The sequence below is a fragment of the Bos grunniens genome, chromosome 19 (genome assembly GCF_055505025.1).
Source record: "Bos grunniens cultivar Pamir isolate PY7600 chromosome 19, Bosgru_T2T1.0, whole genome shotgun sequence".
In the NCBI taxonomy this organism is placed as follows: Eukaryota; Metazoa; Chordata; class Mammalia; order Artiodactyla; family Bovidae; genus Bos; species Bos grunniens.
Genome location: NC_141183.1, coordinates 9777162 through 9802617, shown reverse-complemented (window position 1 = coordinate 9802617; position 25456 = coordinate 9777162). Strand labels below are relative to the sequence as shown.

Genomic DNA, 25456 nt, shown 5'->3' with positions numbered 1-25456 from the left:
CCCTTGGCCTGTGGCTTGCACCCTGATGCCCTCTCTCCTCTGTTTCTCCTGTTTCCAGCTGCCTTGTTATTCTGCTGAGAGGAGACCCAGCGATGCCTTCTTCCATTGTAAATGCTCCAGCTCTTTCCTATTTATTCTCTCGTGACCTTCCAGAAAAACTGTCCTGTGTGAAGGCTAACCCAGAATAGCTGAGTGCTTAGATTCTGAAAAGAAAGCCACCACTGAGAGTTTCCAGTTTGGAACAATAAAATTTGACTTCTTAGGGTACCCAGCAGTCTTGAGATACAAATTTTTCTTATCGTGGTTCTGCATTAAATGCACCTTGTTATGGGGACTGTAGTCCTGCCTCTGATTGGGGTGAGACTCATTGGTGATCTGATGAGGCCATCTCTGGTTCACAGTCAAAGCCTGGTTGTTCATTCCCCTGTGGAATAGCTGTTAAAGAGATGAACTATTACCTCAGATTCTCAAAACCATGTTATATTGGAATGAGTGTTTGTCTTTTCGAACCTCAAAAAATTAGTTTCTTAAAGGGAACTTCTCATCTTCATGGACTAGAAATTTTTCTGGTTTGTTAAGTCCAGAAAAAGCAGAATAAACTCCCTTTAGGCTTGCTTTCTCTAGAATGGGGTGTGAATCAGTAGAATTTGTGTTGTTTCTCAGAGTGGTTTTTGCTCAGACTAGATCTAAGCTGTTTTTAGTTAACTTTCTCCTGAAGTAGCTGTTGGAATGTTCACCCTGGCTTCCCAGAGACACAGTTGAAGCCTCATGTGGAAGGCCTGGGCTGCATTTAGGTGGTCTGTTGGGATCTCTAGGTGGCTGTGTCTTCCAGCCTTTAGTGTACTGGGAGTACACTAAACACACTGGGAGTGTGTTTCAAACTGCAGTGCATTTATTAGGCTATGAAATCAATTTCATGGGCTAAAGCTACTGTTAGGAAAACTAAAACAGTAGGAAATGTCAATGGATTTCACATGATGAGAGTATTGTTTTGTTATTGTTGTGTTTGGGGCAGATTGGGTTGTGAAGTCAAATGCGTTTCGCAATTGTGGGTCTTGAAGTTTGAAAGACGCTTTTCTATGAAAGGGTGGATTTCATTTCTGTGGCTAGGAATGAAAGAGGAGGACCATTAATCAGGCCCCAGCCATTTCCATCCCAGAGGCTGGGGGGCTCAGGCCCCTGGTTAACCACTCCAAGGGTGGAAACTGGATTAAAAGGGAGAAGTCAGCTGAGACTCTGATATAGCTAACTAACCTGTGCCAAGACTTAATCGTGGTGGTCTCTTGTTTCTACCCTCTTCCGCTGTCTTACATGATTTGTATGAAACATTCGGGGAGAAGAACTGCTCTCTGAGTGCAGTAGGTTCAGTTTCAGCAGCACGGCTGGTGAGTCGTGCACCCTGACCTCACTCTCACCCAGCAGAAATGTCACACGAGCCACAAGGGCAGTGTTCCTCTCTAGCAGCCTCTGCGAGCGCAGTTAAAACACTGTATTTTGTGTACCAAGTTATTTCAACGTGTCATCAATATAAAATAGTATTAAAGAAATATGTTACTTTTTTGTACAGTCTGGTGTGTCTTTTACATACACCGCACATCTCAAACTGGGCTAGTCACATTTCAAGTGCTTACTACCCACACGTGGCCTGTGACCACCTTGTCACATGGAGCAGTTCTCTCTTAGGCGCCTACTCGAAAGATGGATGCCCACAGTAATTGTTCTGATGATAAGAGCTCGTTCTAAAACATTATTCAAAAATGTTCAGAAAAGCAGAGAGAAAAGTCCCCATAACCCCATCCCCAGAGTTAAGCATTGTTTCAATTTGGGGATGTATCCTTCTAGATTTTTTTCTCTGTACATACTAGCCTCCCCGCTCCAGAAGTGGCACAAGACTGTCATTCACATTGCTTTGCAATTGCCTCCCCCTCCCTGCTAGGGTCCTATACATCATCGCGTGTCAGGGTGGATTCAGTGAGGGAGCAGAGACCCGGAGAGATTGGTTAACCAGGGGCCTGAGCCCCCCAGCCTGTGGGATGGACATTGCTGGGGCCTGATTAATGGTCCTCCTCTTTCATTCTTAGCCAACTTCATCTCACCACAGGCAGCCTTTTCTCGTGTGTGTGTGTGACAGCTGTTCCTTTATCAGAGCTTTTCTCTGTGATCCGTGGTCCTTTCTAACTTTGGTCAACCTGATGGTGAATGGGAGCCAGAGTCTCCCCAGCAGTCGGTCATTTCCGACACAGGCTTCTTGCCTTTTCTGTGGTATCTTTGTCCTTTTGTGGTCTGAATTGTATTTATTTTTGGTAAGGTAAAAGCTTTCTTAGTAACCTTTCCCTCCTTTTTTGTAGTTCCCAGTGACCTAACTGCAGAGGAGCGCCAGGAGCTGGAGAACATTCGGCGAAGAAAGCAGGAGCTGCTGGCCGACATCCAGGTAGGAGCTGGGCAGCACCTTGACCAGGCGTCCTCTCATGACTAGCCTTCTGACTTGCTCTCACCACAGTTCGGACTAGGTGCCGGAATTGACAACCAGCTTTGCTCAACAAGGGAGAAGGGAATCTCAAAGTGGGGGGTGCTCTGTGAGCTGCACCCAGCTGGTCAGCTGTCAGGCTAGAGTGACCCCAGGTCTCCTGACTGACTTGAACCCAGGCTTCAGGCTAAGCAGACCCACGTCCACATCCTGGTGGCCATTTTCTGGCAGGGCAATTCTAGAGAGAGAATTTTGGTTCTTTGAACTTTAGTTTCTTCTTCTGTAAGATAGGAGTGAAAACATCTGTTGATAGGTTGTCATTAGTTGGATTATTTTAGGCCTTGGGGAAGCCATTTCTTTTAGAATTCTCTGTAAAACATTTGGAAGCCCAAGGGCAGGGAAGGGAGGGGGCACACCTTGTAACCCCAAGCTGCAGCATGTCGAGGAAAGACTGGGTCTGCTCCAGTGCTGGTGTGAGTGTACTTTGCTGTTACCTAGTTCTTTGAATCCTACCTCACTGGTAAATGCTGGAAAAGCATAGCAGTTCTTCAGTCAAAGCCAGTGAACTCTGTCCACTGTGCAGACCTGCTTAGAAGGGGCAGGAGGTGGAAGGCATAGCCAGGAGTGGTTCTCTTTGCCGGCCACTTGGCGGCAGTGTTGACCCAGTACAGGCACTGCTGGCTGGGCAGCTGGGTGCCTGGGGGACTGGTTTGTCCTGGTTTGTCCCCCATCAGTGAGCTGCAGATGCGCTGCGGCAGACTGTCCAGGCAGCCCTTTTCCAGGGAAATACGCAGTTTACGTAGTGCATATGGTTATAAACTTCTTCCTAGGCGGTAAACTCCTTGAGGTCAGGGTGTTATCTTTTTCTTCTTTGTATTCCCTAGAATGATTACAGTCTGGTAGGAACTCAAGAAACATTTGTTGAACAGACGAATTTTCCAAAAATTTTTAGGTTTTGGGGGGTGTTGTCTTTATTTTGTTTGCTCTGTTTTACTTTTTGATCAGAGCGAGTTACTGGAGATTTTGATGGTTTCTTCCTCCGGGTGATTCTGGATTGTGTATTTTGCAGAGGCTGAAGGATGAGATAGCAGAAGTAGCTAATGAAATTGAAAACCTGGGGTCCACAGAAGAGAGGTGAGTCTGTCCTTTTGCGGGTGGTTTTGTGGCTGTGGCATCGCCAGGTGCCAGCCTGGAATTGTGCCCATATCGCGCATTTAAGGAGAAAGTGCGTCTTCTGCCTTCTTTTCTGAGCAAGCACATATGTAGCCATACTCTCTGCCTTCCGCGCAGGGACTCCTGAATGTGAAGGCTTTTGATGTTTTTGGAAAGGCTGAACTGGAGAACTTGGCAGGTCCCCCAAAATCTTAAACTGCCTTTAAATTGTTGTGTGAACTATTTCTTCTCTTCTCTTATCCACTGGGTTCCTATTTTAGAGTTTCCATTTTTTGCTTTGGGTAAAGGAAAAGCTTAACGGATGCTGCTGATGCAGCTCCAGAGGGCTGGAGGCCCAGTTGTGTCTAGGCATCACTGCAGGCTTGCTTGTGCCTCCCTAACACTTAAGAGAACATAGAAGTGAGATTACAGCACAAAGTGCCAAGGCGTGTCTGCTGGTTCTTTTTTTCCTTTAACTACATGAAATGTTAGTTGCTTTGAGAGTTTAATTTTCAATGGGGTTCCCAGACCATTTCTAACTGCTTAATGTCGTAAATGGGCTGTTTCTAATTCACTGCATGTCTGTATTTTTCTAAGCCTAAGTCTCCCCGTCTAGCTTCAGGAGACCGTTGGATTTTGTTATTTTAAACTTGTGTGCACAGGGCCATATGGATTAGTGAAGCTGCATGTCCAGCAGAAACCAGCCAGCTTATCATGTCCAGTCTCTGCTTTGCCAGTTCTGAATTACAGTTTTCTTACTCGCCATTAAAAAAAAAAAAAAAAAAAAATTTGCTGCTTCAAAGAAATGGACAAGTTGGTGTTTGTCAGAATTTACCATTTCTGCTCTTACAAAGGGTACTCTTAAAAGAAATGAATAGGGACTTCCCTGGTGGTCCAGGGGCTGAGACTCTGCACTCCCAATGCAGTGGGCCTGGGTTTGATCCCTGGTCAGGGAACTAGAGACCCGGGTTCGATCCCTGCGTGGGGAAGATCCTCTGGAGAAGGAAATGGTAACCCACTCCAGTACTCTTGCCTGGAAAATCCCATAGACAGAGGAGCCTGGTAGGCTACAGTCCATGGGGTCACAAAGAGTCGGACACGACTGAGCGACTTCACCTCACCTCACCTCAGGGAACTAGATCCCACATGCCACAACTGAAGATCCTGTGTGCTGCAACCAAGACTCAGTTCAGTTCAGTTCAGTCGCTCAGTCGTGTCCGACTCTTGGTGACCCCATGAATAGCAGCACGCCAGGCCTCCCTGTCCATCACCAACTCCCGGAATTCACTCAAACTCAGGTCCATCAAGTCGATGATGCCATCCAGCCATCTCATCCTCTGTTGTCCCCTTTTCCTCCTGCCCCCAATCCCTCCCAGCATCAGAGTCTTTTCCAATGAGTCAACTCTTTGCATGAGGTGGCCAAAGTACTGGAGTTTCAGCTTTAGCATCATTCCTTCCAAAGAAATCCCAGGGCTGATCTCCTTCAGAATGGACTGGTTGGATCTCCTTGCAGTCCAAGGGACTCTCAAGAGTCTTCTCCAACACCACAGTTCAAAAGCATCAATTCTTCGGCGCTCAGCTTTCTTCACAGTCCAACTCTCACATCCGTACATGACCACTGGAAAAACCATAGCCTTGACTAGACGGACCTCTGTTGGCGAAGTAATGTCTCTGCTTTTCAACATGCTATCTAGGTTGGTCATAACTTTTCTTCCAAGGAGTAAGCATCTTTTAATTTCATGGCTGCAGTCACCATCTGCAATGATTTTGGAGCCCCCAAAAATAAAGTCTGACACTGTTTACACTGTTTCCCCATCTATTTCCCATGAAGTGATGGGACCGGATGCCATGATCTTCGTTTTCTGAATGTTGAGCTTTTTAAGCCAACCTTTTCACTCTCCTTTTTTACTTTCATCAAGAGGCCTTTTAGTTCCTCTTCACTTTCTGCCATAAGGGTGGTGTCATCTGCATATCTGAGGTTATTGATATTTCTCCCGGCAATCTTGATTCCAGCTTGTGCTTCCTCCAGCCCAGCATTTCTCATGATGTACTCTGCAAATAAGTTAAATAAGCAGGGTGACAATATACAGCCTTGACGTACTCCTTTTCCTATTTGGAACCAGTCTGTTGTTCCATGTCCAGTTCTGACTGTTGCTTCCTGACCTTCATATAGGTTTCTCAAGAGGCAGGTCAGGTGGTCTGGTATTCCCATCTCTTTCAGAATTTTCCACAGAAGGCTTTGGCATAGTCAATAAAGCAGAAATAGATGTTTTTCTGGAACTCTATTGCTTTTTCGATGATCCAGTGGATGTTGGCAATTTGATCTCTGGTTCCTCTGCCTTTTCTAAAACCAGCTTGAACGTCTGGCAACCAAGACTCAGCGCAGCCAAATAAATTTTTCAGAAAGGAAATGAATAGGCAGGCTACAGATAAGGGGAAAATACCTGCATTACCTGTATTTGAAAAAAGACTTGTATCTGGAATCTGTATAGAAAGTGAGTGAAGTGAAGTGAAGTCGCTCAGTCGTGTCCAACTCTTTGCGACCCCATGAACTATAGGCCTACCAGGCTCCCCCGTCCATGGGATTTTCTAGGCAAGGGTACTGGAGTGGGTTGCCATTACTTGTATCTGGAATCTATATAGAAAGAACACATAAAACTCACTAATAAAAAGACAACTTGACTAAAAAGCAGGCACAAAAACCCCATGAACGCTTTTACATGTATAACAGACACGTGAAAAATGCTCAGTATCATGAGTCATGAGGAGATGCCACTTTGCACCCACTAGGATGGCCAGAGTTAAATAGACAGGTGGTGCCTTGTGTTGCAGAGAGCTGGTGAGAACAAGCGGTGTAAACATTGGGGAAAACCAACTGGCAGTTCCTCCTTATGTTGACCGTATACCCCTGCTGTGCCCAGCAGTTCACCTCCCAGGTATTTACTCAGGTAAAGGAGAACATGCCCACATGCATGAGGGCATCTATAGCGTTCTTATTTAAAATAGCCCCAAACTGGAATCAGCTTTAATGTCCCCCAGCAGATGAACGGATGAACAGATGAGTTCATGAGCTATTAACTTACATAGTTAATACGTAACTATGACAGTGCTCTACAACTGGATTATGGTGATAGTTGCCCAACTCAGTAAACTTATTAAACATTGTTCAGATGTGCACTCAAAAGGGGTATGTTATATGACATGTAAATTAAACCTCAATAAAATTTCAAAAATGACATGAAAAAAAAAAGAAACCCACTGTAGTAGAAGAAACAAAGGAGCCTAGGACCAGGGTCAGGATTTCAGTTGACCTTCCATAGTTAGACCCAAGTGTGCCTGAACTTTACTGAATAAATCTCAGACATCACTGCACTTCACTGACACATGTGGGAGTTATGTCAGTCTTTCAGAAATTCCCGATTACCCAGAGTACTGAAGTGGCTGTGATGGTTGTTTTACAGGAAGAACATGCAGAGGAACAAACAGGTAGCCATGGGCAGGAAAAAATTCAACATGGATCCTAAAAAAGTAAGTGACAAAAGCCAGCAGCCAGAGCCTGCAGTCTGTAAAGTGGCGGTTTCCACATTGTCAGCTGCAACCTGGGGCATTTGAGACAGCCTCCCTTCCCTTTTGTAGAGTGCAGCTCATGTCATAAGCCCTGCCTCCTGCGGAACATAGGAAGTACTTATTGGACACTTACTCTGTGTCCAGAGCACCCACACCCATTCTTCCTGCGCCCCCACCTCCTTTCTGGATGTTCCTGGTGTCTGAAGCACTGTTGGTGTCGTCGCTGTCTTTCCAGGGGATCCAGTTCTTAATAGAGAATGATCTGCTGAAGAACACCTGTGAAGACATCGCCCAGTTCTTGTATAAAGGTGAAGGGCTCAACAAAACAGCCATTGGTGACTACCTGGGGGAGAGGTAAGACCTTGGGAGACCCGAGTAGAGAAGACTGGTTGGCAGTTACCTAGAGAGAGAAACTCCAAGATACCCCGAGCTTTGTCCCGGGACAGGTGGAGGTGTCCAGCAGCTGGTATCCTGTGTTCAGCCAGTACACAGAGGCTGCAGATCTTTCATTTAACATTTGGCTGCCTCCTGGGCTGTGGGGGGTCTCAGTGCTCAGCCTGGGAGGCAGCCTGACTGGGGGTCTGCACGACCTTGGATTCTCAACATCATTGTCTGACTTCTGTCTTCTGTTTCTCTTGCTAGAGATGAGTTTAACATCCAAGTTCTTCATGCGTTTGTGGAGCTGCATGAGTTCACTGATCTCAACCTCGTCCAGGCCTTACGGTGAGCATGTTTGCAGCCAGTACCTTGTTGAGGGAGACAGGTCTTTGGTTGTAGATCTGTCCTGCACAGTTCAGTTCAGTCCAGTCACCATGGATCCTGCACAACCTGGCGTTTTAGTGAAATTGTACCTTGGGTGGTGATTTGAGTATCTGTGATTGAAATGATTGGATGTTCAGTTCAGTTCAGTCTCTCAGTCATGTCTGACTCTTTGCGACTCCATGAACCGCAGCATGCCAGGCCTCCCTGTCCATCACCAACTCCCAGAGTTCACCCAAACTCATGTCCATTGAGTTGGTGATGCCATCCAACAGTCTCATCCTCTGTCATCCCTCTCTCGTCCTGTCTTCAATCTTTCCCAGTATCAGGGTCTTTTCAAATGAGTCAGCTCTTTGCATCAGGTGGCCAAAGTATTGGAGTTTCAGCTTCAACATCAGTCCTTCCAATGAACATCCAGGACTGATCTCCTTTAGGATGGACTGGTTGGATCTCCTTGCAGTCCAAGGGACTCTCAAGAGTGTTCTCCAACACCATACTTCAAAAGAATCAATTCTTCTGCGCTCAGCTTTTTTTATAGTCCAGCTCTCACATCCATACATGACCACTGGAAAAACCATAGCCTTGACTAGACAGACCTTTGTTGACAAAATAATGTCTCTGCTTTTTAATATGTTGTCTAGGTTGGTCATAACTTTGCTTCCAAGGAGTAAGCGTCTTTTAATTTCATAGCTGCAATTACCGTCTACAGTGATTTTGAAGCCCCGAAAAATAAAGTCAGCCACTGTTTCCACTGTTTCCCCATCTATTTGCCACAAAGTGATGGGACCGGATGCTGTGATCTTAGTTTTCTGAATGTTGAGCTTTAAGTCAACTTTTTCACTCTCCTCTTTCACTTTCATCAGGAGGCTCTTTAGTTCTTCTTCACTTTCTGCCATAAGGGTGGTGTCATCTGCATATCTGAAGTTATTGATACTTTTCCCGGCAATCTTGATTCCAGCTTGTGCTTCCTCCAGCCCAGCGTTTCACTCATGATGTACTCTGCATATAAGTTAAATAAGCAGGGTGACAGTATACAGCCTTGACGTACTCCTTTTCCTATTTGGAACCATTCTGTTGTTCCATGTCCAGTTCTAACTGTTGCTTCTTGACCTGGTTAAAGGGGATTAAATTGAAAGCAAAATTTGTAAAACTCTTCCTCAAATCTTTCAGTTAACATTTGGAAATTGATGAATACTTCCACTTTGAATCTTTCCCAATTTCACTCAAGAAAATCCTTTATACTTCTTGCCCTGGAACAGGAAATAGGTAGCGTGCCCTTCGTTTTAGAAGGAAAAAAGTCAACATTTAATTTTTTTTTGCTGAATCTAGTTCCTTTGTGCTTCTTGAGAAATTGTAATTTGGTATTTTCATTGCTGTTTAAGTGTAAATATCATGTTTTGTGTTGTTTAGGTAGGTGAAAAAAATCCAGAATTAAACCTGTTGGCTGTGGGTTTCTGTTTGACTTAAAGGGCTCAGTTGTGACTGCTTTGATAGAAAATCTCTTCTCCTGCTATGTCATTTTTTTTTTTTTTCTTTCTGGAAATTGGAGTTCTTATGTATCAGTCTGAGGAGGTGAACCATTCTTTTGAATAGGAAAGTCTTTTTCTTTTTTTTCTTTTCATAAATACATTCCCTCCTATCGAGAGGACAGAGATGTGGAGTGGTTAGCCTGCATCTGGCAGAAGGCTGAAGCCCCCAACATCTCCCTTGGCTGCAGAAACCTCTCACACACAGGTTATCTCCCCCAGTCCCGAAACACGCCCTGTTTTGACCCCCAGGCAGTTCCTGTGGAGCTTCCGGCTGCCGGGAGAGGCCCAGAAGATTGACCGGATGATGGAGGCGTTTGCCCAGCGCTACTGTCAGTGCAACCACGGGGTGTTCCAGTCCACAGGTGAGCGCGAGGGGCGCCCCCTCCCAGGGCTGGCAGCACCTGCCCGGCTCACTGCTAGGCACTGGGCCATCCTAACACCAGAGGGGTTGGGTTCCTGCCTAAGAACATCGCTTTAAATGGTATTTATAATGGTAAAAAGTTGGAAACTATCCAAAGTCTGCCAGTAAGGTAGTAGGTGTCTAAGTAAGAGCACCTCTGAATTATGAAGTGTACAACTATTAAAAATTATGTTTTTATAAAGAGGCTTTATTGACATGGGAAAATGCTAATAAGATTGGCCAAAAAGCAGACTTCAAAACTGTGTATCTGTTGTAATTCTAACAGATATGTTACAGTCTTTATCTCTGAGGTTCATATTTTTTTTAATTAATTTATTTTTTAATTGAAGGATAATCACTTTACAGAACTTTGCTGTTTTCTGTCAAACCTCTGAGGTACATTTTGTGATACATTACACATAGTCACATTTATGTAAGAAAGCAAAATAAGTTATTCCTAGGTATGGGATTGTAGGTAGTTTATATGTTCTTTTTCATATATTGTGCTTTTCTGTACATGTTCTTGTTTTACAATCTGAAAAAAATAAAACCCTTTTAAGTCGTGAATGCTTTACGTTCTTTCTCATGCCTTGCCCTTTGCAGTTAGTGTACCCAGATGCGTGGATTTTGCTTACTCTTTGAGAGCACTGCTTTGCATTCTCAGTCTCACTTGGCGCTTCTTGTTCTTTCTGGTGGGATGTTTCTGACTGGATTTTGGTTTTCCCTTTTAGACACTTGTTACGTCCTCTCATTTGCCATTATCATGTTGAACACCAGCCTGCATAACCCCAATGTCAAAGATAAGCCCACTGTGGAGAGGTTCATAGCCATGAATCGAGGCATCAACGATGGGGGAGACCTGCCCGAGGAGCTGCTACGGGTGAGCTCAGCTCTCCTTCAAGGCCATGGGCTCAGGCGATGCTGATGGAGGGGACGGGAGGGACGCGGGGTCAATCCAGTGTCTGCTCGGACCATCCATTCAGCTACATGAATTGCATTAAGAAACTGGTAGCAAGGCCCAGTGAGGAATCAGTGGGGGAAAGTGATTTATAACTCTGAGACTAAAGGCTCAAGTGGAGGTCAGGCTGATCTCTCTTCTTTCTTGCTTACTGGTTAGGCCTCTGTTTCTTTTGTCTCTGGGTCCTGAAGGCAGAGGGGTTCTCGTGCCGCCAGTGCATGGCACGCAGTGATGCTCATTGCATGAGTGACAGGAAAGGCGGGGGGAGAGGTCTTTCTAGGATCGGAGACATGCAATGTCATCTTTTCTTCCAGAATCTGTATGAGAGCATAAAAAATGAACCCTTTAAAATCCCCGAAGATGATGGGAATGACCTCACCCACACTTTTTTCAACCCAGACCGAGAAGGCTGGCTATTGAAGCTCGGTAAGTGATGCCCTCTGGGTCAGGGCTCCTTACAGAAGCTTAGAAAGGATGTGTGTGTGCACACCCATGCATGCACTATGGGGAAAGGGGGTTTGGTACAGGAGGCTTTAAGGAGAGACTTTGGTATGAGTTCCTACTGTTCTAACATAATTGCCTCCCAAAAGACAGTGAATGCACGGCCAGCGCCCCACGGGACACACAGACTCCTGGGGACAGACTTGCCCACATAAATATTGCCCACGGGTGTTTGCGCTCCACGTTTCCTCTCTGGGGTGGATTGAGGAGAGTTCGTTTCAAGGCGGTTCCCCGAGGACCTCGTCCTTTTCCCTTCCCAGCGCCCCCTGACCACTGGGAGGGTGGCCAGCTGTGCCCACCTCTCTACTTCCCATCACAAGTTTGTGCCCCGTGCTCCCGCCTCGCCCACCCCCAGTGCATCACCACTTCCTTCTGCATCTGGCTCCCCACAGGCAGCGTGCATGGCAAACCCAGGGCCCTGGCTGCAGCGCGATCCACGGCACTCTTACTCATTCGCGGGCGCTGGTTTTTTCCCCCCTCCTTTCCAATCCAAATCAGCCACATTAATTATTTTGTTCATTCAGGAAAACTAAAAGTTGCTCCCCTTCCCTCTGCCAAAAGTGAGCTGGTATTGCTGAGATGTGTGGTCATGATCTGCCATCAGAGGGACAGGAGTGACCAAAAGGATCAGTAGGTTTTTACGCACATTCATATGCACCTCTGACTGTTTCATTGACAGTTTCAGCACGCAGAGAGAGCCCCCAGACATAATGATGCTAATTTTTTGGCCACTGAGAGAGTGCATTCCTCTGTTTTCTTTTCCCTTGGCCTTTTGACGCGAGGGTTCCTGCGTTCTCAGAAGGTGTCATTGGGGTGATCCTCCTGTCACCATTCCAGCTGTAGGTCCCAGTGAGATTAGAAGTCCTTATTATACTCTAGGCTGTTACTGACACATCTGGGAAGTGCTGAAATGGAATCTTCAATTTCTGTCTCATTCAGGAGGATTTGTATCCCCTTTTAAAACTAAGTCCTTGTGTTTATACATAATGACTTAATTCATAAATTCTCCTTAAAGCACTATCTCACTGAAAGGAGTTTTTAATGTCTCTCAAATTGGTCAGCATACCATATACATTTAAGCCAGTAGAATCTTTGAAGTCAAGGCTCTAAAATTACTTAGCCCAGAGGCAGCCACTCTGCTCTGCGTCCTGATTGCTAAGTGGACAGAGTTAAAAGGAAACCTGCTGGAAATGTAAGAAGTATATCCAGGTTTGGGTTTGCTTTCCCCTCCAGTGAGATTTGTTTAAATGCTAATACTAAGTGTTAGCTTTGACAGCCCAGATACTAAATTTAGAGCAGTACGAAGATTATCTTGGTTCTTACACCATGATGACATGTAAATTCATGAGACATCCCATATTTTTAAAAAAGAAAAAAATTTAACTAAATGTGAAACTCATTTTTAGGTCATTGCATTACTTTTTCTGAACCTCCATCAAACCCTCCTAAACTCTTCCTGTCGTGTTTTCATCGTAGCGCACTTAGAATCACCCCTTCATGTGTGTGCCATGGAAGGCGGGCCTTCTGGCCATCTGTAGTTGTATGTGTATGTCTGTGTATGCATATAACTGTAAGAATGTGTATTCTTGTGTATACACATATGTACATATGTATTCACAGGCTTGTGAGTGTGCATTTTCACACACACTTTAAAAAGGAGTAGCCATCCGAAGAGAGACATTTAATTTTTCCCAAAGTGATCATCACTGTGTTTGCTCTGGATTCTGGATATAGTAATAAATGTCAGCTCAGTGAGAACTGATTGGTGGCATCTTTGGGGCCAGGATTTGGGTGGTGCCTCAGATCTTGCCTTTACCAGGTAGGACATGGCAGATGAGGCAGGCCCCTTATTCCCACGCCAGACAGCGGCGTTTGCCCCGTGACTGTTTTTATGTCCCTATCCCCCAACCAGGCAGACATGAATGACTAATACAGTGCACCTTAAGATTAAGGAGTCGGGTTTAATTTCTTTGTTTTAATTTTCTTTTCTCCCTCATTTGTATGTTTCCATGATTTTGGCTCTCCTTTTCCTTGCCCCAAACTCCAGGAGGTATGTAATCCCCTCAACCCTGCTCGCTCGCTCTGCCCAGGCCACTGTAATCGCTGCAGCGTTTTCTTATTTTTGTTATTTTTGGTTATTTTGTTTTTTAATTGCTGGTGGTAGTGTTAATGCTGCTTCTAACTTACCATACAGTCCCTCGGGAACTGGTCAGGCTTGGGGGTGTGGAGGGATTTTCATCTTTCCCTGGTAGAGGTGGTGCACAGTGTGTCCAACAGCTGGGCCTAGATGTGGAATCATTTGAACTTTCCTGAGGGCAGTAGTGTAAGAAAACACAGTAAGAGTGGGTTTGTAAAAGCAAGCAAAGCAGTCACTGAATTCTCTCTTCGACTTTATTGGTCAGTCAGATGCTATATTATTGATTAAAATTGACACCCATGAATTTTCGAGATTTCTCAAGTGGAGAAGAGGAGGAGGAGAAGGAAGTGACTCCCACGGCCGTGTGCTTCTGGCACACCTCCCATGACCTGAGAAGCAAACTAAGAAAAGAATTAAATTAGACTACGTAGGACATTTGCCTTTGCATGAAAAAGGGAAATGGTGTTTCTTAAACTCAGAATGAGGCCAAGTAAAGTTTAAAAAAAAAGAAGACAAAAACCCCAAAACCCCTTCTTGAAGGCCTTCCATTTAATTTCCTGTCTTGGGGGAGGGCATTACAACCTTGGCTCTGTTTTTTATGTTTTGTTTTTATCCCGCTTCTTTTTCAATGAGTCATCGTTCAGACCCCAAATTGGCCTCTTAGTTACGTCGCTGGTGTCTGCCCTCCCTTGCTGGTTTCGGGGCACCTGTTTTCCAGATGAGGAGTCCGTGGATGTCTGCTTCAGTGGCACTTGAACAGAGCCACACAGGAAAGAACAGCCCCAACACTGATGTTTATAGAACGTTTTGGGGCCTTGTCAGGTGGTTCCCAGCTCCCGGGGAGCCAGAGTCAGGCCTTTGTACCTATGGGGTGGAGGCCAGCAGGCCGGGCAGTGGTCCTGTGAGTTCCTCAGGGACTGTCTTAGGTGCGTGCATCGGTCTGTCTGCTTGTTTCATGTCTGTTTTCCTTCCAACATAAAACATGCCCCTGGGACCGCACGATGCTCCCTGGTAGGAGCTCGTTAACGCAGCAGGTCGTTGGGAATAGCCAGGCCGTCGTCGCCAGGGAGAGGCTTTGTCCGGCTTTGCTTTCTGTCCTGGATTTCCTCCCGTCTTCCTCCTTTTGGCATCTGACCCCTCTTCCACAACCTCCCAAGATCCGAGGGCCCCCAGAGTGGTCCTGTGAGGGGAGCGCACAGCAGTGGGCGTGGGCTGAGGTGTCCTGTGTCGGGGGGCCCCACGTGGGGTGCAGGTCCAAGAGGCAGAAGAGCCACTTTCTCAGATGCTGACGGGGGCGGGCTTCCTTTTCACAGCAAATCAGTTCAAGTTCTAAGTATATCCTTGTCTTCCTTCTCCTTATTTATTTTGGTTCTGCCCAGCCTCTCCCATTTCCTCATGCATGTCATACTTCCATCCGTGGTTTTCCTGATTCATGCCCTAGGGCCTCAGGGGCCAGAAGCACGTGCTCACAGAAGCTGGCAGTCACTGGGGGAGAGAGTCAGTCTTTGCTTGACACCAGCACGGGACGGGGGGTGCGGGGTGGGGGGTGTGCTGGCTTAAGGCCAAGCTCCTTCCCTAACCAGGTCTGTGCCATTGAGAACCTCTGTAGTTCATGATCAGTCACTTAACCTCTCAGAGTTTGGGCGCCCACGCAGAGCCATGCCAGGAGCCCAAAAGTCGGGTAGCCCTTAGAGTTGCTGCCAGGACCTATGCTGGACCCTTTATTTCTGGGACAGGATTTGCATTGCTCCAGCAACCGGATCCTTTGAGGAAACCAGGAGCCACATCCTGGAAGCTGGAGACACTCCCTCTAAAGCCCCTGCTCATCTGTTGGGGGAGAGGGGCAAGCGAGGAAGTGTGACCGGGGTCATTGGATTCACACCTTGTGGTCCTTGTTTTCTTTGAGGACCGGAGAAGCGGTGCTCTCTGTAGGTCCCATTGGCAGAGGGCGCGCCTCCTGCCCAGGGCAGCGCGAGGTGTTTGTGAAATGGCCTGCGTATCTTACCACGTGAAGGCTTTTCATTTGGTTCGTATTCAGAAAACTTTTCCTGGACCTGGTGTGCGTTGAGGAGAACGGCTGTGCTCAGAGGCAGGCTGAGAATAGGGTGTGCCTTCCCTCACCAAGGTCATGGTGAAGTGTCCCTTCCTTCACGTCGTCTCAGGACAACATCACGACTCTGATGTTTCCTTCGATTGAGCAACATTTAAAAGGACTAAAGGAGCCTCCACCAGCTCACCGCCATCCCTGAGAGCTCACTTGGCTCGTGGCTTCCTCTTTCAGTTATTTTTGTTCCAAACTTCTGGTGAGAAGTCCACAGTTGAATAGGTACCTCAGCCCACCAGTGGATTCTTCCCTGTTCCAGGAATCCTGCTTTGTCCCACCGAGGACTCTGGGGGAATTTAGGACACTGGCCCAGAAACCTAAAAAGCTAGAGTAGAAACATACTACGATCAGGAAGCTGGGCTAGAAGGTGAAACCGCAGGACTGTGGGTTCCTTGTTCCAGGAAAACTGGATTTGATCGTGAGGGGATTAAGATGTCTTATTTCCCAGTTCTTCTCCCACCCTCTTCTGATAAAACCCTGGGCTGGTGGACCGGCAGTGTAGTGTGGCCAGGGGGCTGACCCTCTCCCCTCCTCTGTGTGCGCCCATTTCCACTGCATCCATAGGCTTCTGCTGATGCTTCTCTGGTTCATCACTGTCCCGGCTCCCTCCCCAGCCCGTGCGCTCATCTGCTGTCCTGATGTCATCTGCAGGGGGCCACCCAACTTGCTTGCTCTGCTTGTACCCACAGACTTTCACACTGTGAAAGGTGCTTCTGTTTTGGCTCTGTGTCTCGTTACTGATGTAAATCTGCCATGGTCTCAGTGTCCTGGCGCCCTGCCTTCGCTTCCTCATCCCGCACCCTGGCCAGTGGACTCCTATCCAATACGTGTCTCTCTTTGCTCTCCAGGTGGCAGGGTAAAGACTTGGAAAAGACGCTGGTTCATTCTGACTGACAACTGCCTTTACTACTTTGAATACACGACGGTGAGCGCCTGCTGGTCGGCTGGGACTGGGACGAGGGGTGGGCCAGGCCTTGTGGTTAAACAGCTCTAATCAGATAAGATTGGAGGAGGTGGGGGCAACAGTCGGATGCCGCATCTTAGGGCAGGAGAAGAGTTTAAGTGAAGTGGAAGGGCTAAGAGGAATCTCAAAACTGGGGCCTGGGCGTGGTGTGCAGTGTCTGGGCACAGGAACCATACTTCAGAGCCAATGTCCAGTTCTCAACTGGGACAGCTGGTGCCTGGCTGGGAGACAGTGGCAGAGAACGTCATACATGGCGTTAGAAAGGGGTCATGGAGCCCAGCTAACGAGTTTGGATCCATGGCCAGGAGAGAGTTTTTGGCCCCACTGAAAGGGAGACAGAGGTATTGTGATTTAGAGAAGGCACATCTGTGGTAGCTGGAATACTGAAGCACTTGATTTAGAAGGAACAGCCAAAGGGCACAATGTATAACAGAGGAAAAGAAAGTGAAACGAAATGGGGAGAGTTAGAGACTACCTGGAGTTTTACCTAAATTGAAAATTTTGTTGGTTTTTATTCAGTGGGAATGAAATTGTAACACAATGCAAATACTTGTTACATACAAGTCCTGTTTGTAACAAGACCTAGGAGCATAAAGATGGTACAGTAAACCTTTTCTGAAGCTCCCTCTATCAGAGCCCCCAGGAGGCCTGGCAGGTTGGTGGCCTCAGGTTGGAGCCCTCTCAGACAGGCTCCCCGCGGCTGGGCGCCCTTGCTTCTGCCCTGTCCCCTGGTCACCAGAAGAGAAAACACGCACTGCTGGCAGCACTGGCGGCTGTCTCACCTAAGTCAGGGCGACTGAGATCCTCCTGAGAGAGTGGGGTTTTAGAAGTGTCTTGTATGATAAAGGTGGGGCACGATGGGACAGGCGTCCTGGTAGCATTTGTGGGACGCTCAGTGGGAGCCAGGAGGCAGGTCCACACCTGACCCTTTGCAGCTTGGGGGTAAGCAGGTTCCACTGTGTCCCGCACGGTGGTTCTTCAGCTGGTAGACGTCGTGTGGATGTGGCTTCTCAGCTGGGAGTGAGTGTCATGACAGTGTCAGCTGGTGACTCAGCCGCTCAGCAGTTTTCAAGGAAGACTGACCAGGATTTTGTGTGTAACGGGCTAAATTCATGCCACAGAAGTTCTGCAGCTTTGCATTTCTGTTACGAAAATCCTTTCAAACATGAAAGTAATGTATTTCAAATACCAAAAACAGTACAAACATTTTTTTTCACCCTATCAAAGTACTACTATGAACAATTGGTAAATTTCCTTCTGTTTTGCCCCTGTTCCCCCCATATGTATTGCCCTTTTTCTTCTAGACTGATGACATCTCTTAAATGTTGTTTAGATCTTTTTCATTGGTCTCTGGTTAAAATGAGCTCAATGCAGGCATCCAACAGTGCACCTCTGGGTCCCCAGTAGTCTCAGTGGTAGTGCAGTGAGATTCTAAAATCTTCTGGTTCTTAAAATGACGCCGACCATGCTGGTGTTACCTGAATTCAGTCTAGCAGTGCATCAGCATTTTATTAGGCAGTGGGAACCAGAGAAAACGTTCCCAAAGATGCTGACGGGGGAGCCTCGGGCTTAAGATGGTAGGTGGAGCTGTCTTCATGGAATTACCTAATAAAGCAGGAAAATCTAGTAGAAATAAGTGGGAACAAAGCAGCCAGATAAGGAAAAAGCAGAACTTAGTCAGCACGCTTCCCATTTGGCAGAAGGGGCCGCGATGCATCCTGGAGCCAGCAGAAGGGCCCCTGCTGTGCAGCCAGGCACAACGAACCCCAGACTTCCCGGCCCCGTGCCCAAGTCTAGGAGAAGCAAACTCAGTAGGAGTTCTTCCCTTTACCTCTTTGGATGGAGGAGTAGAGAGGGTAGAAACCAGGAAAAAGTGGAAAAACAGGACTCACTATATCAGTAAAAGCTCCGAATACGTGTTCATGTGAGAAAACTGTCCGTGGAGGGTCTGCAGTACACGTCAGCTCCAACACGTGCTGGATACCAGCAGCCTCAGGGGAGAGTCAGGGCTCAGGGTATCTGAGGGGGGCGCTCTCTCCACTCACTTCTCTCCTGAGGGTCTGAAGTGGCCACAATACAAAATATCCAGCCCTCTAGAAGTTTCAGACTAAAAATAAATAAGAACCAAAACTGCATATTCAAAATATAGCTATATAATTGTGGAATTATAACTTATTTATTAACAAATAAGTTAAAACTTTAAGGAATGATTAGCCAGAAATGTTGGAGAAGGCAATGGCAACCTACTCCAGTACTCTTGCCTGGAAAATCCCATGGGTGGAGGAGCCTGGTAGGCTGCAGTCCATGGGATCACGAAGAGTCAGACACAACTGAGTGACTTCACTTTCATTTTTCACTTCCATGCATTGGAGAAGGAAATGGCAACCCACTCCAGTGTTCTTGCCTGGAGAATCCCAGGGATGGGGGAGCCTGGTGGGCTGCTATCTATGGGGTCGCACAGAGTCAGACACGACTGAAGCGACGCTGCAGCAGCAGCAGCCAGAAATGTAATTCCTGTTCTAGAGGAAAGATTTGAGATAGTCCCAGAGATTGAAAGATGAACATTAAAGCAATTTGTGGAACTCCCCTGGTGATCCAGTGGTTTAGACTCCAAGCTCCCAATGCAGGGGGCCTGGGTTCAGTCCCTGGTCAGGGAACTAGATCCCACATGCTGCAACTAAGAATTCACATGCCACAACTAAAGATCCATCGTGCCGCAACTAAGATCTGGTGCAGCCAAATAAAATATGGGGCGGGGGAGAAAGCTAACAGGTGCAGAGGACAGGTGAGAATCTCCCAGTGCCAGAACACTAGGACCTGCAGATGCAAAGACAGGTCATGAGATTATTGCCCTGAAAAGGAGAAAGAAACCTGAGTCTGCAGATCAAAAGGGTGCACATGGTATTTTAGGAACATTTGCTCTAGGAAGTGTGGCATGGCCCAGTTAAACTGTTGACCTTGGAACACAGTCTTTGGCCATTATTGTCTGGATGTTTGAGAGAGGAGGTGAAGGCTGCTGGTCAAGTGCCGGCAGGTGTGGGAGTGGCCTTGGCTGAGATGGGAAGCCCTGGAGGAGGGCTAGTCGGGGGTGAGGGGACGCGGGGCTCTGTTCTGGACAGGAGTCTAGGTGCCTTTTTGGTCCAAGTGGAGTTGTCAGGCAGGCAGTGTCTCTTTGAGGATCCTACAGCCTGGAGCAGGAAGACGGCACCGGAGGTAATGATAAGGTAGTGACACATGATACAGCTGTAGTCCAGATGTTGGGGGCACAGAACAGGGGCACCCAGGGCCAGACTAGGGCTTCCTAGCTTTGCTGACACTAGAACTGAGGCTTGAGAGATGAGTTAGGCAAAGAAGCAAGAAGTTTTTGTGTGAAAGGGACTTACACGTTCCCCACTGGAAGACCACACACAGCTCTTGTCACACTCATTCTTTTAGAGCGTCTGCGGAAGCACCTCTTCCAAAGGCCTCTCGGTTGTAGGGGTTCATCTGTGATATGTTGACAACACCCACACGTTTCTTGACCCTATTCTTGTTTTAGAACATAGGGTGTGGGCTCTAGAGCTGATTTGTAGACTTCAGGTCATAGAGAGGTGCAGGAGCCGGGCTGGGCCACTGTGTCAAGGTAACAGAACGGGTGTTCGGAAGCCGAGCAGTGAGGTCTCTCTCCATCTCTTGTGCAGGATAAGGAGCCCCGGGGAATTATTCCACTAGAGAACCTGAGCATCCGGGAGGTGGAAGACTCCAAAAAACCAGTGAGTATTTTTGATGAGCTGCTTCGGGGGGACAGAAGAGATGGGCGTAGCAGCTGTTCAACACAAGATGAAGTCACAGAGGTTTGCCATTGACCTTGGGCAACACGGTTGGGGCTGCGCAGGTCCCCTTACAAGCAGACTGTTCTCAGTGGTAACTGCTGCAGTAGAGCACTGTCTGTGTTGGGCCGAGTCCTTGGAAGCTGAGCCTCTGCTGCATAGACGGAGGCCACCTGTCAGTCAGACGTGGTCTCTTAAAGTGCAGAAGGTCGGTGCTCACCCCCGTCTTACTCAAGGGCCAAGGACTTCAAAAAACTCCAAAAGTACTCATTTAATTTAGCCTAACTTTTAAAATTATCTTTACAGGTAAGGCCAAGGTGAAAGAAACTGAATGATGTCTTTCGTTCTGTCCATCTGCTTTAGTGTCGCTTTCTAACTATCACACGACGTATAGGATTAGCCTGCCTTAAAAGGCTTCAGCAAGCTCTCGTGATTGGGCCACTTATTTTATGATCTTCAGATGGCTTATAAATATTTTTCCTTTGTTTTGGATTATTGTATTGCTGATGTGGCTGTAAAAGGCATTCGGTTACCTGCAGTTATCTCCATATTTTCTATACCTTAGGAGTAGAGCTAATGTGTATCTGCTTGGTATCTTTGCTAGTAAGACCTATTTATATACAATGTATGTTCTCCAGGATTCCACTTTTAGGTTACTCTTTTCCAAAGGAAATGTATGTTTCCTATATTTTATGAAAGTCAGAATAAAGAAATTAACTTTTTTTTTTTTAATAAAAATTTCCTTTTGGGAAAATAACCCTTTTTTTTTTTCTTGGTCAGCAGCTTTCTTAGATCTTTATCGCGCTCTCTCTCTTTCTTAATTCTCAGAACTGCTTTGAACTTTACATCCCCGACAATAAAGACCAAGTGATTAAGGCCTGTAAGACAGAGGCTGATGGGCGCGTGGTTGAGGGGAACCACACGGTCTACCGTATCTCGGCCCCAACGCCCGAGGAGAAGGAGGACTGGATCAAGTGCATCAAGTAGGTGACATATGACAGCTTGGACCTCGTGTCTCAGTCACGCCCCAGCTGTCTGTGTGCTGCCTGCCCCGCCTCAGCACCTCTTGTGCTGAATCCATAGTGGGTAGTTTGACTGTGATTCCCAGGTGACTTTTCACTGGGTCCCTGGATTCTTGACCCTTGGACATTTTTAAGAGAGTACCTCACATATTGGTTTCCCAAGAGCAGCTCCTGGTCCCACGGAGGGGACTGGTGAGCAGGCTTACAGGCACAGACGCCACTGGCTGGACTGGCCTTCTCATGTCTTTGGAAGCAGGTCTCATCTTCATGGTGACAGCTCAGTGGAAATTGTAACCATTCCCTTTTATAATTCCTTAATCCTGCAAGACACTGTTGTCCCATTTACAGACGGGCAAACTGAGGCCTATTGAGGATAAATGGTGAACGCTTGTCGAAGTCATGTGGCAGTGATCCAGGGTCATAAAGCAGAGCCCCACACTCCCCACTGAGCTGTGAAGAAGAGAAGCTCTGGGAGAAGGCCGGTGTAAACAGATCCTCGGATCCAGGGCTCTTCCTGGTCCCTGCTCTGCCTGTGTCACCGACTGTATCACAGGGGCGGTATCCTGCTGCAGGCTCTCTTCTCCACTCCCCCTGGGGCTTCTGCAAACCCTGTCCCCTCCACCGTCATGCCCATGCCCATCACCATGCTTGTCTCCGTGGCTCTTCCTCCTGGGAGCACGTCCTCAGTCTCGCCACTGATGCTGCGTTCATCAGGCGTGACCCAGCCGTCTCCCGGGTGTCGCCGGGACCAGAGTGAGGATGGCCACGGGAGCACACCTAGGTGTGCAGCTGGGCGGGGCTTCCAGACCTGAGCATGTCATGTGTCCTGAGCCCCTCACATGGGCCGGAGCTGTCCCGTGGCGTCCCTGGGGCTTGGCCCACCCAGGAAGCCGAGGTGGACTCCTCGCCCTGACGCCCCGAAGACAGAAGCAGGATTCCCTCCTGACCTCTCCACGTGGTCAGACATCCGCATGGCAGAGTCCCTCGGGATGTGTCCCGGCCCTGTCCAGGTCCTGCCTCCCATGCACATGTCCTTTCTGTGAACAGGGCCTGGTCAGCTTGCAGGAGCCACTGTGCACCTGGTCAAGTGCAGAGTCTGCAGTCACATGGGCTTGTGACAAGCCCGGAAACTGTTGGCACTTGGAATACCACTTCTCTGGAAAAGCAAATGAAAGTTCAAATTGTGGTTCACAGCTTGCTTGAAAGTAGAGAATGACCGGTATAAAGGGGCAGCAGGGGGCCGTGGCCTGCTGTCACCACCTGTGCAGGTGTCTCTGGGGCCAGTGTGGGGGCTGCCCGGGCTCTCTCCCCACCGGACTGTAGATGCCAGGCAGGCCACTGGCCGCTGCTCAGGCCCCTGCTGCCCAGTGACGGGTCTTGGCTGTTGAGCTGGTGCACCTGGGGACTCAGAAGTTGCTCAGTACAGACTGCAGCTGCCAACCAGATGCACCACATGCCAGGTGACACACAGGGTTGTGTGGCAGTCACTGCTCCAACAGATGCCACTGTCATCACAGAACTGAAGCATCGCGATTGTTTGCCTGTGAGGTGAAGAGGACTCCTGAACTTAAATTGATTACTTGGTTGAAACAGGCAACAAGCGCCCCACAGTTACCTTGTTACTTGTACCTCATCTCCCTCAAGACTTGTCTTTTGCGCCATGTGTGGGTCCAGTGAAGGTTGATGCCACGACGTGGCCTTTACAGCGACAGTCAGGCAGCTGAGGGGAGTGTATGGGTGCGGCTGCCACTAGGAAGCCCGGGCCTGGGGTTGTATCTCCTTTCCTGTTCCTCGGTCCCCGCTGATTTCTCTCCTTTTCTGTGCTGCAGGGCGGCCATCAGCAGGGACCCTTTCTACGAGATGCTGGCCGCGCGGAAGAAGAAAGTGTCCTCCACGAAAAGACACTGAGTCTGCACAGCCAGCGGGGCCCGCATGCCCAGCGAGTGCTTCCCAGCCAGTGAGGCCCAGGGTGCCCACCGAGCCTCCGAGAGTGGGAGCGTCTGGCCAGGCGTCACCCTGAATTCCTAGAGACTAGCTTCAGCTTTTGCTAATTTTTTTAAGTGGGAGAAGGGTAGGTGGTCACCCCTGAGGAAGGGGGCCTGACGCCTTCACACTTGGGTTTTGAGCCTTTCTCTCTAAAAAAGAACAGAGCTCCTGTCGGCCAGGCCACCCCCCGCAGGTCTCCGCTCAGCAGGTCTGAGAGCAGAGCTCAGAGCCGACCGTTTACCTCTTGGTTATTCCCTGGGAAGAAGCCTCAACCCTGCACCATAAATACGTGTATCTGTATCTTATTATATGTTAAGGAAAAAGGGGGAATGGAAGAGAAGCCACATACTATAAAGATATATTTTTGTTTTTTAAAGAATGAGAGAAAGTAGAGCTGTCCAGATGCGTTCTGTCCCATGTGCTTCAGGAATTTTCTCCCTGGAGAAGTTCTCTGGACCGCTGCTGCAGGTGTCAGCCCAGGGCAAGGGCTGGGCAGACCGCCTCCCCGTGCTCGTGGGGGCTTGGCTGGGTGGGAGAGGGCGTGGCGAGAGGGTGGAGGGGGCCACGCGTCAAGGACAGCCTCGGGGTCTGCAGGGCAGCGCCAGCCACTCCAGTCAGTGCTTGTGCTTCCTGGTGCCTGGGGAGCACTGCGGGGAGAAGGGAGTCCGCCTGCCGCCTGCACTCTTCTTTCTCTTTCAGGATTCATTCTTGTCGGGCTTTAAAATAGAAAGTCAGCATCTTTCCTTGAGCTACATACCTAATAACCAAAACTGTGAGGAAGGCAGTCCCATCAGAGGTTCTGGGATGACCTGTTTCTTATTTGGTTTTTCTTCCTTCTGCCCCTACACTCCATTCCTCGTTTTAGAGGAAGGAGCAGGTCTGACCTGATCACCCGAGGGCTTCAGCCTTCTCTGCCTCAGAACTGGCCCTCACCTGGACCACGCTGTGGCTTTAGTGGTGGCCCTCGGAGGGGAGCGGGCCTTCACCTGCGTGGCAGGGCCAGGGCAGGGGGATCCAGGGGGTGAGGGCTCGGCCCCCACTCCTGACGTGTGGCCGGAAGGAGCCGCCGCCACTGCTCTCCTGCTGTTCTCTCAGGGACTCTCGTCCGGGCCCGGCACCCAGTCCAGGCAGAGCAAGGCCGGCCAGGCCATTGTCACCAGACCCCTCCCAGGCTGTGTGACCCCGGCTCCTCTGACTCCTTCCAGGCAGGCTCGCATCTCTGGAAATAGCTTTGGTAAAGGGGAGTGGGGGGCTTTCTGGGCCCACCTTTGTGTAGGTCCTCCCTGGAGTGGCTTCAGGCGTTTTAATGCTGGAGCTTGTGGAGGTGACAGAAGAGGGTCCAGGCTGGTAACCTGACCTTTCTGGGTTTGAGAGCCGGGGCAGGGCCAGCTGGGATCCAGGGAGTCTGGGCCGGTGCTGGAGCCCCTCTGGTGATCTGAGTCCTTGGCCCGGGTTCTCGTGAATATTACAGACAGAGAGGCACCTGGATCAGTATTAGTCTATTTATCAGAGGTGTAAATAATCCATGTATAGTTTTTCTCCTTTTAGATTATTTTGTATTTGTTTTAAAAAAAAGTTTTGTCAAATATAAAGAAATGACTGAAAGTTGTTGACAGGGTTTTTAAAAAATTATTATTACAATTTCTTTTTGTTTGTTTTTTGCATTGTAAACTAGCGCCAAGGAACTGCAGCAAATAAACTCCAAACCTGCCCAAACCACTCTGTCACCTGTGGCATTGCTTCGTGCCCGGCTGGGCCCTGAGGAGGAAGCTTTTGCTTGTCAGGTGTGCTCATGAGGGTGGGTGTGTCGCCTGAACCTCACACAGGCCAAGTCCAGTGACAATAAAGACCAGAAGTGGGGAGGATGGAGCTGTCTTCCGTAAAAGAAAGCAGAGCAAGAAAGAAGAGTAGCCTAGTGATTTCCCCCCTTTTTTGGAAGAAGAAACAAATGTCAGACATTGACTTTATTTCCTTTTATTAACTTTTATTGATAATTGCTTTATAATGTGTCAGTTTCTGCTGTACAACAAAGTGAATCAAAGTGAATCAACAAAGTGTACCCCTTCGTTTTTAGATTTCCTTCCCACTTAGGTAACCACAG

At 48.2% G+C, this 25456-nt stretch overlaps 1 protein-coding gene and 1 non-coding gene across 10 annotated transcripts in view; both read left to right on the top strand.

The window, feature by feature from the left end:
• The window catches only part of CYTH1 (cytohesin 1), a 79871-nt gene extending 54800 nt beyond the window's left edge, over positions 1 to 25071 (top strand). For 5 of the 9 annotated variants that reach the window (XM_086356441.1, XM_086356438.1, XM_086356437.1 and 2 more), the window contains 12 exons: positions 2349 to 2431; positions 3537 to 3601; positions 7081 to 7147; positions 7422 to 7540; positions 7829 to 7909; positions 9724 to 9836; positions 10606 to 10754; positions 11147 to 11258; positions 16423 to 16499; positions 20219 to 20290; positions 21176 to 21330; positions 23199 to 25071. In XM_086356441.1, coding sequence (XP_086212567.1) covers positions 7088 to 7147; positions 7422 to 7540; positions 7829 to 7909; positions 9724 to 9836; positions 10606 to 10754; positions 11147 to 11258; positions 16423 to 16499; positions 20219 to 20290; positions 21176 to 21330; positions 23199 to 23277 — 1017 coding nt within the window. In that variant the 5' untranslated portion in view covers positions 2349 to 2431; positions 3537 to 3601; positions 7081 to 7087 and the 3' untranslated portion in view covers positions 23278 to 25071. Of the gene's footprint in view, positions 1 to 2348; positions 2432 to 3536; positions 3602 to 7080; positions 7148 to 7421; positions 7541 to 7828; positions 7910 to 9723; positions 9837 to 10605; positions 10755 to 11146; positions 11260 to 16420; positions 16500 to 20218; positions 20291 to 21175; positions 21331 to 23198 lie in introns of all 9 variants that reach the window. The other 4 variants (XM_086356443.1, XM_086356444.1, XM_086356442.1 and 1 more) reach the window with 2 other exon arrangements.
• Positions 12594 to 12697, top strand: LOC147351177 (U6 spliceosomal RNA). The gene has a single exon (XR_015148541.1). It is a non-coding gene; the product is annotated as a U6 spliceosomal RNA (small nuclear RNA).
• Positions 25072 to 25456: the final 385 nt, after the last annotated feature.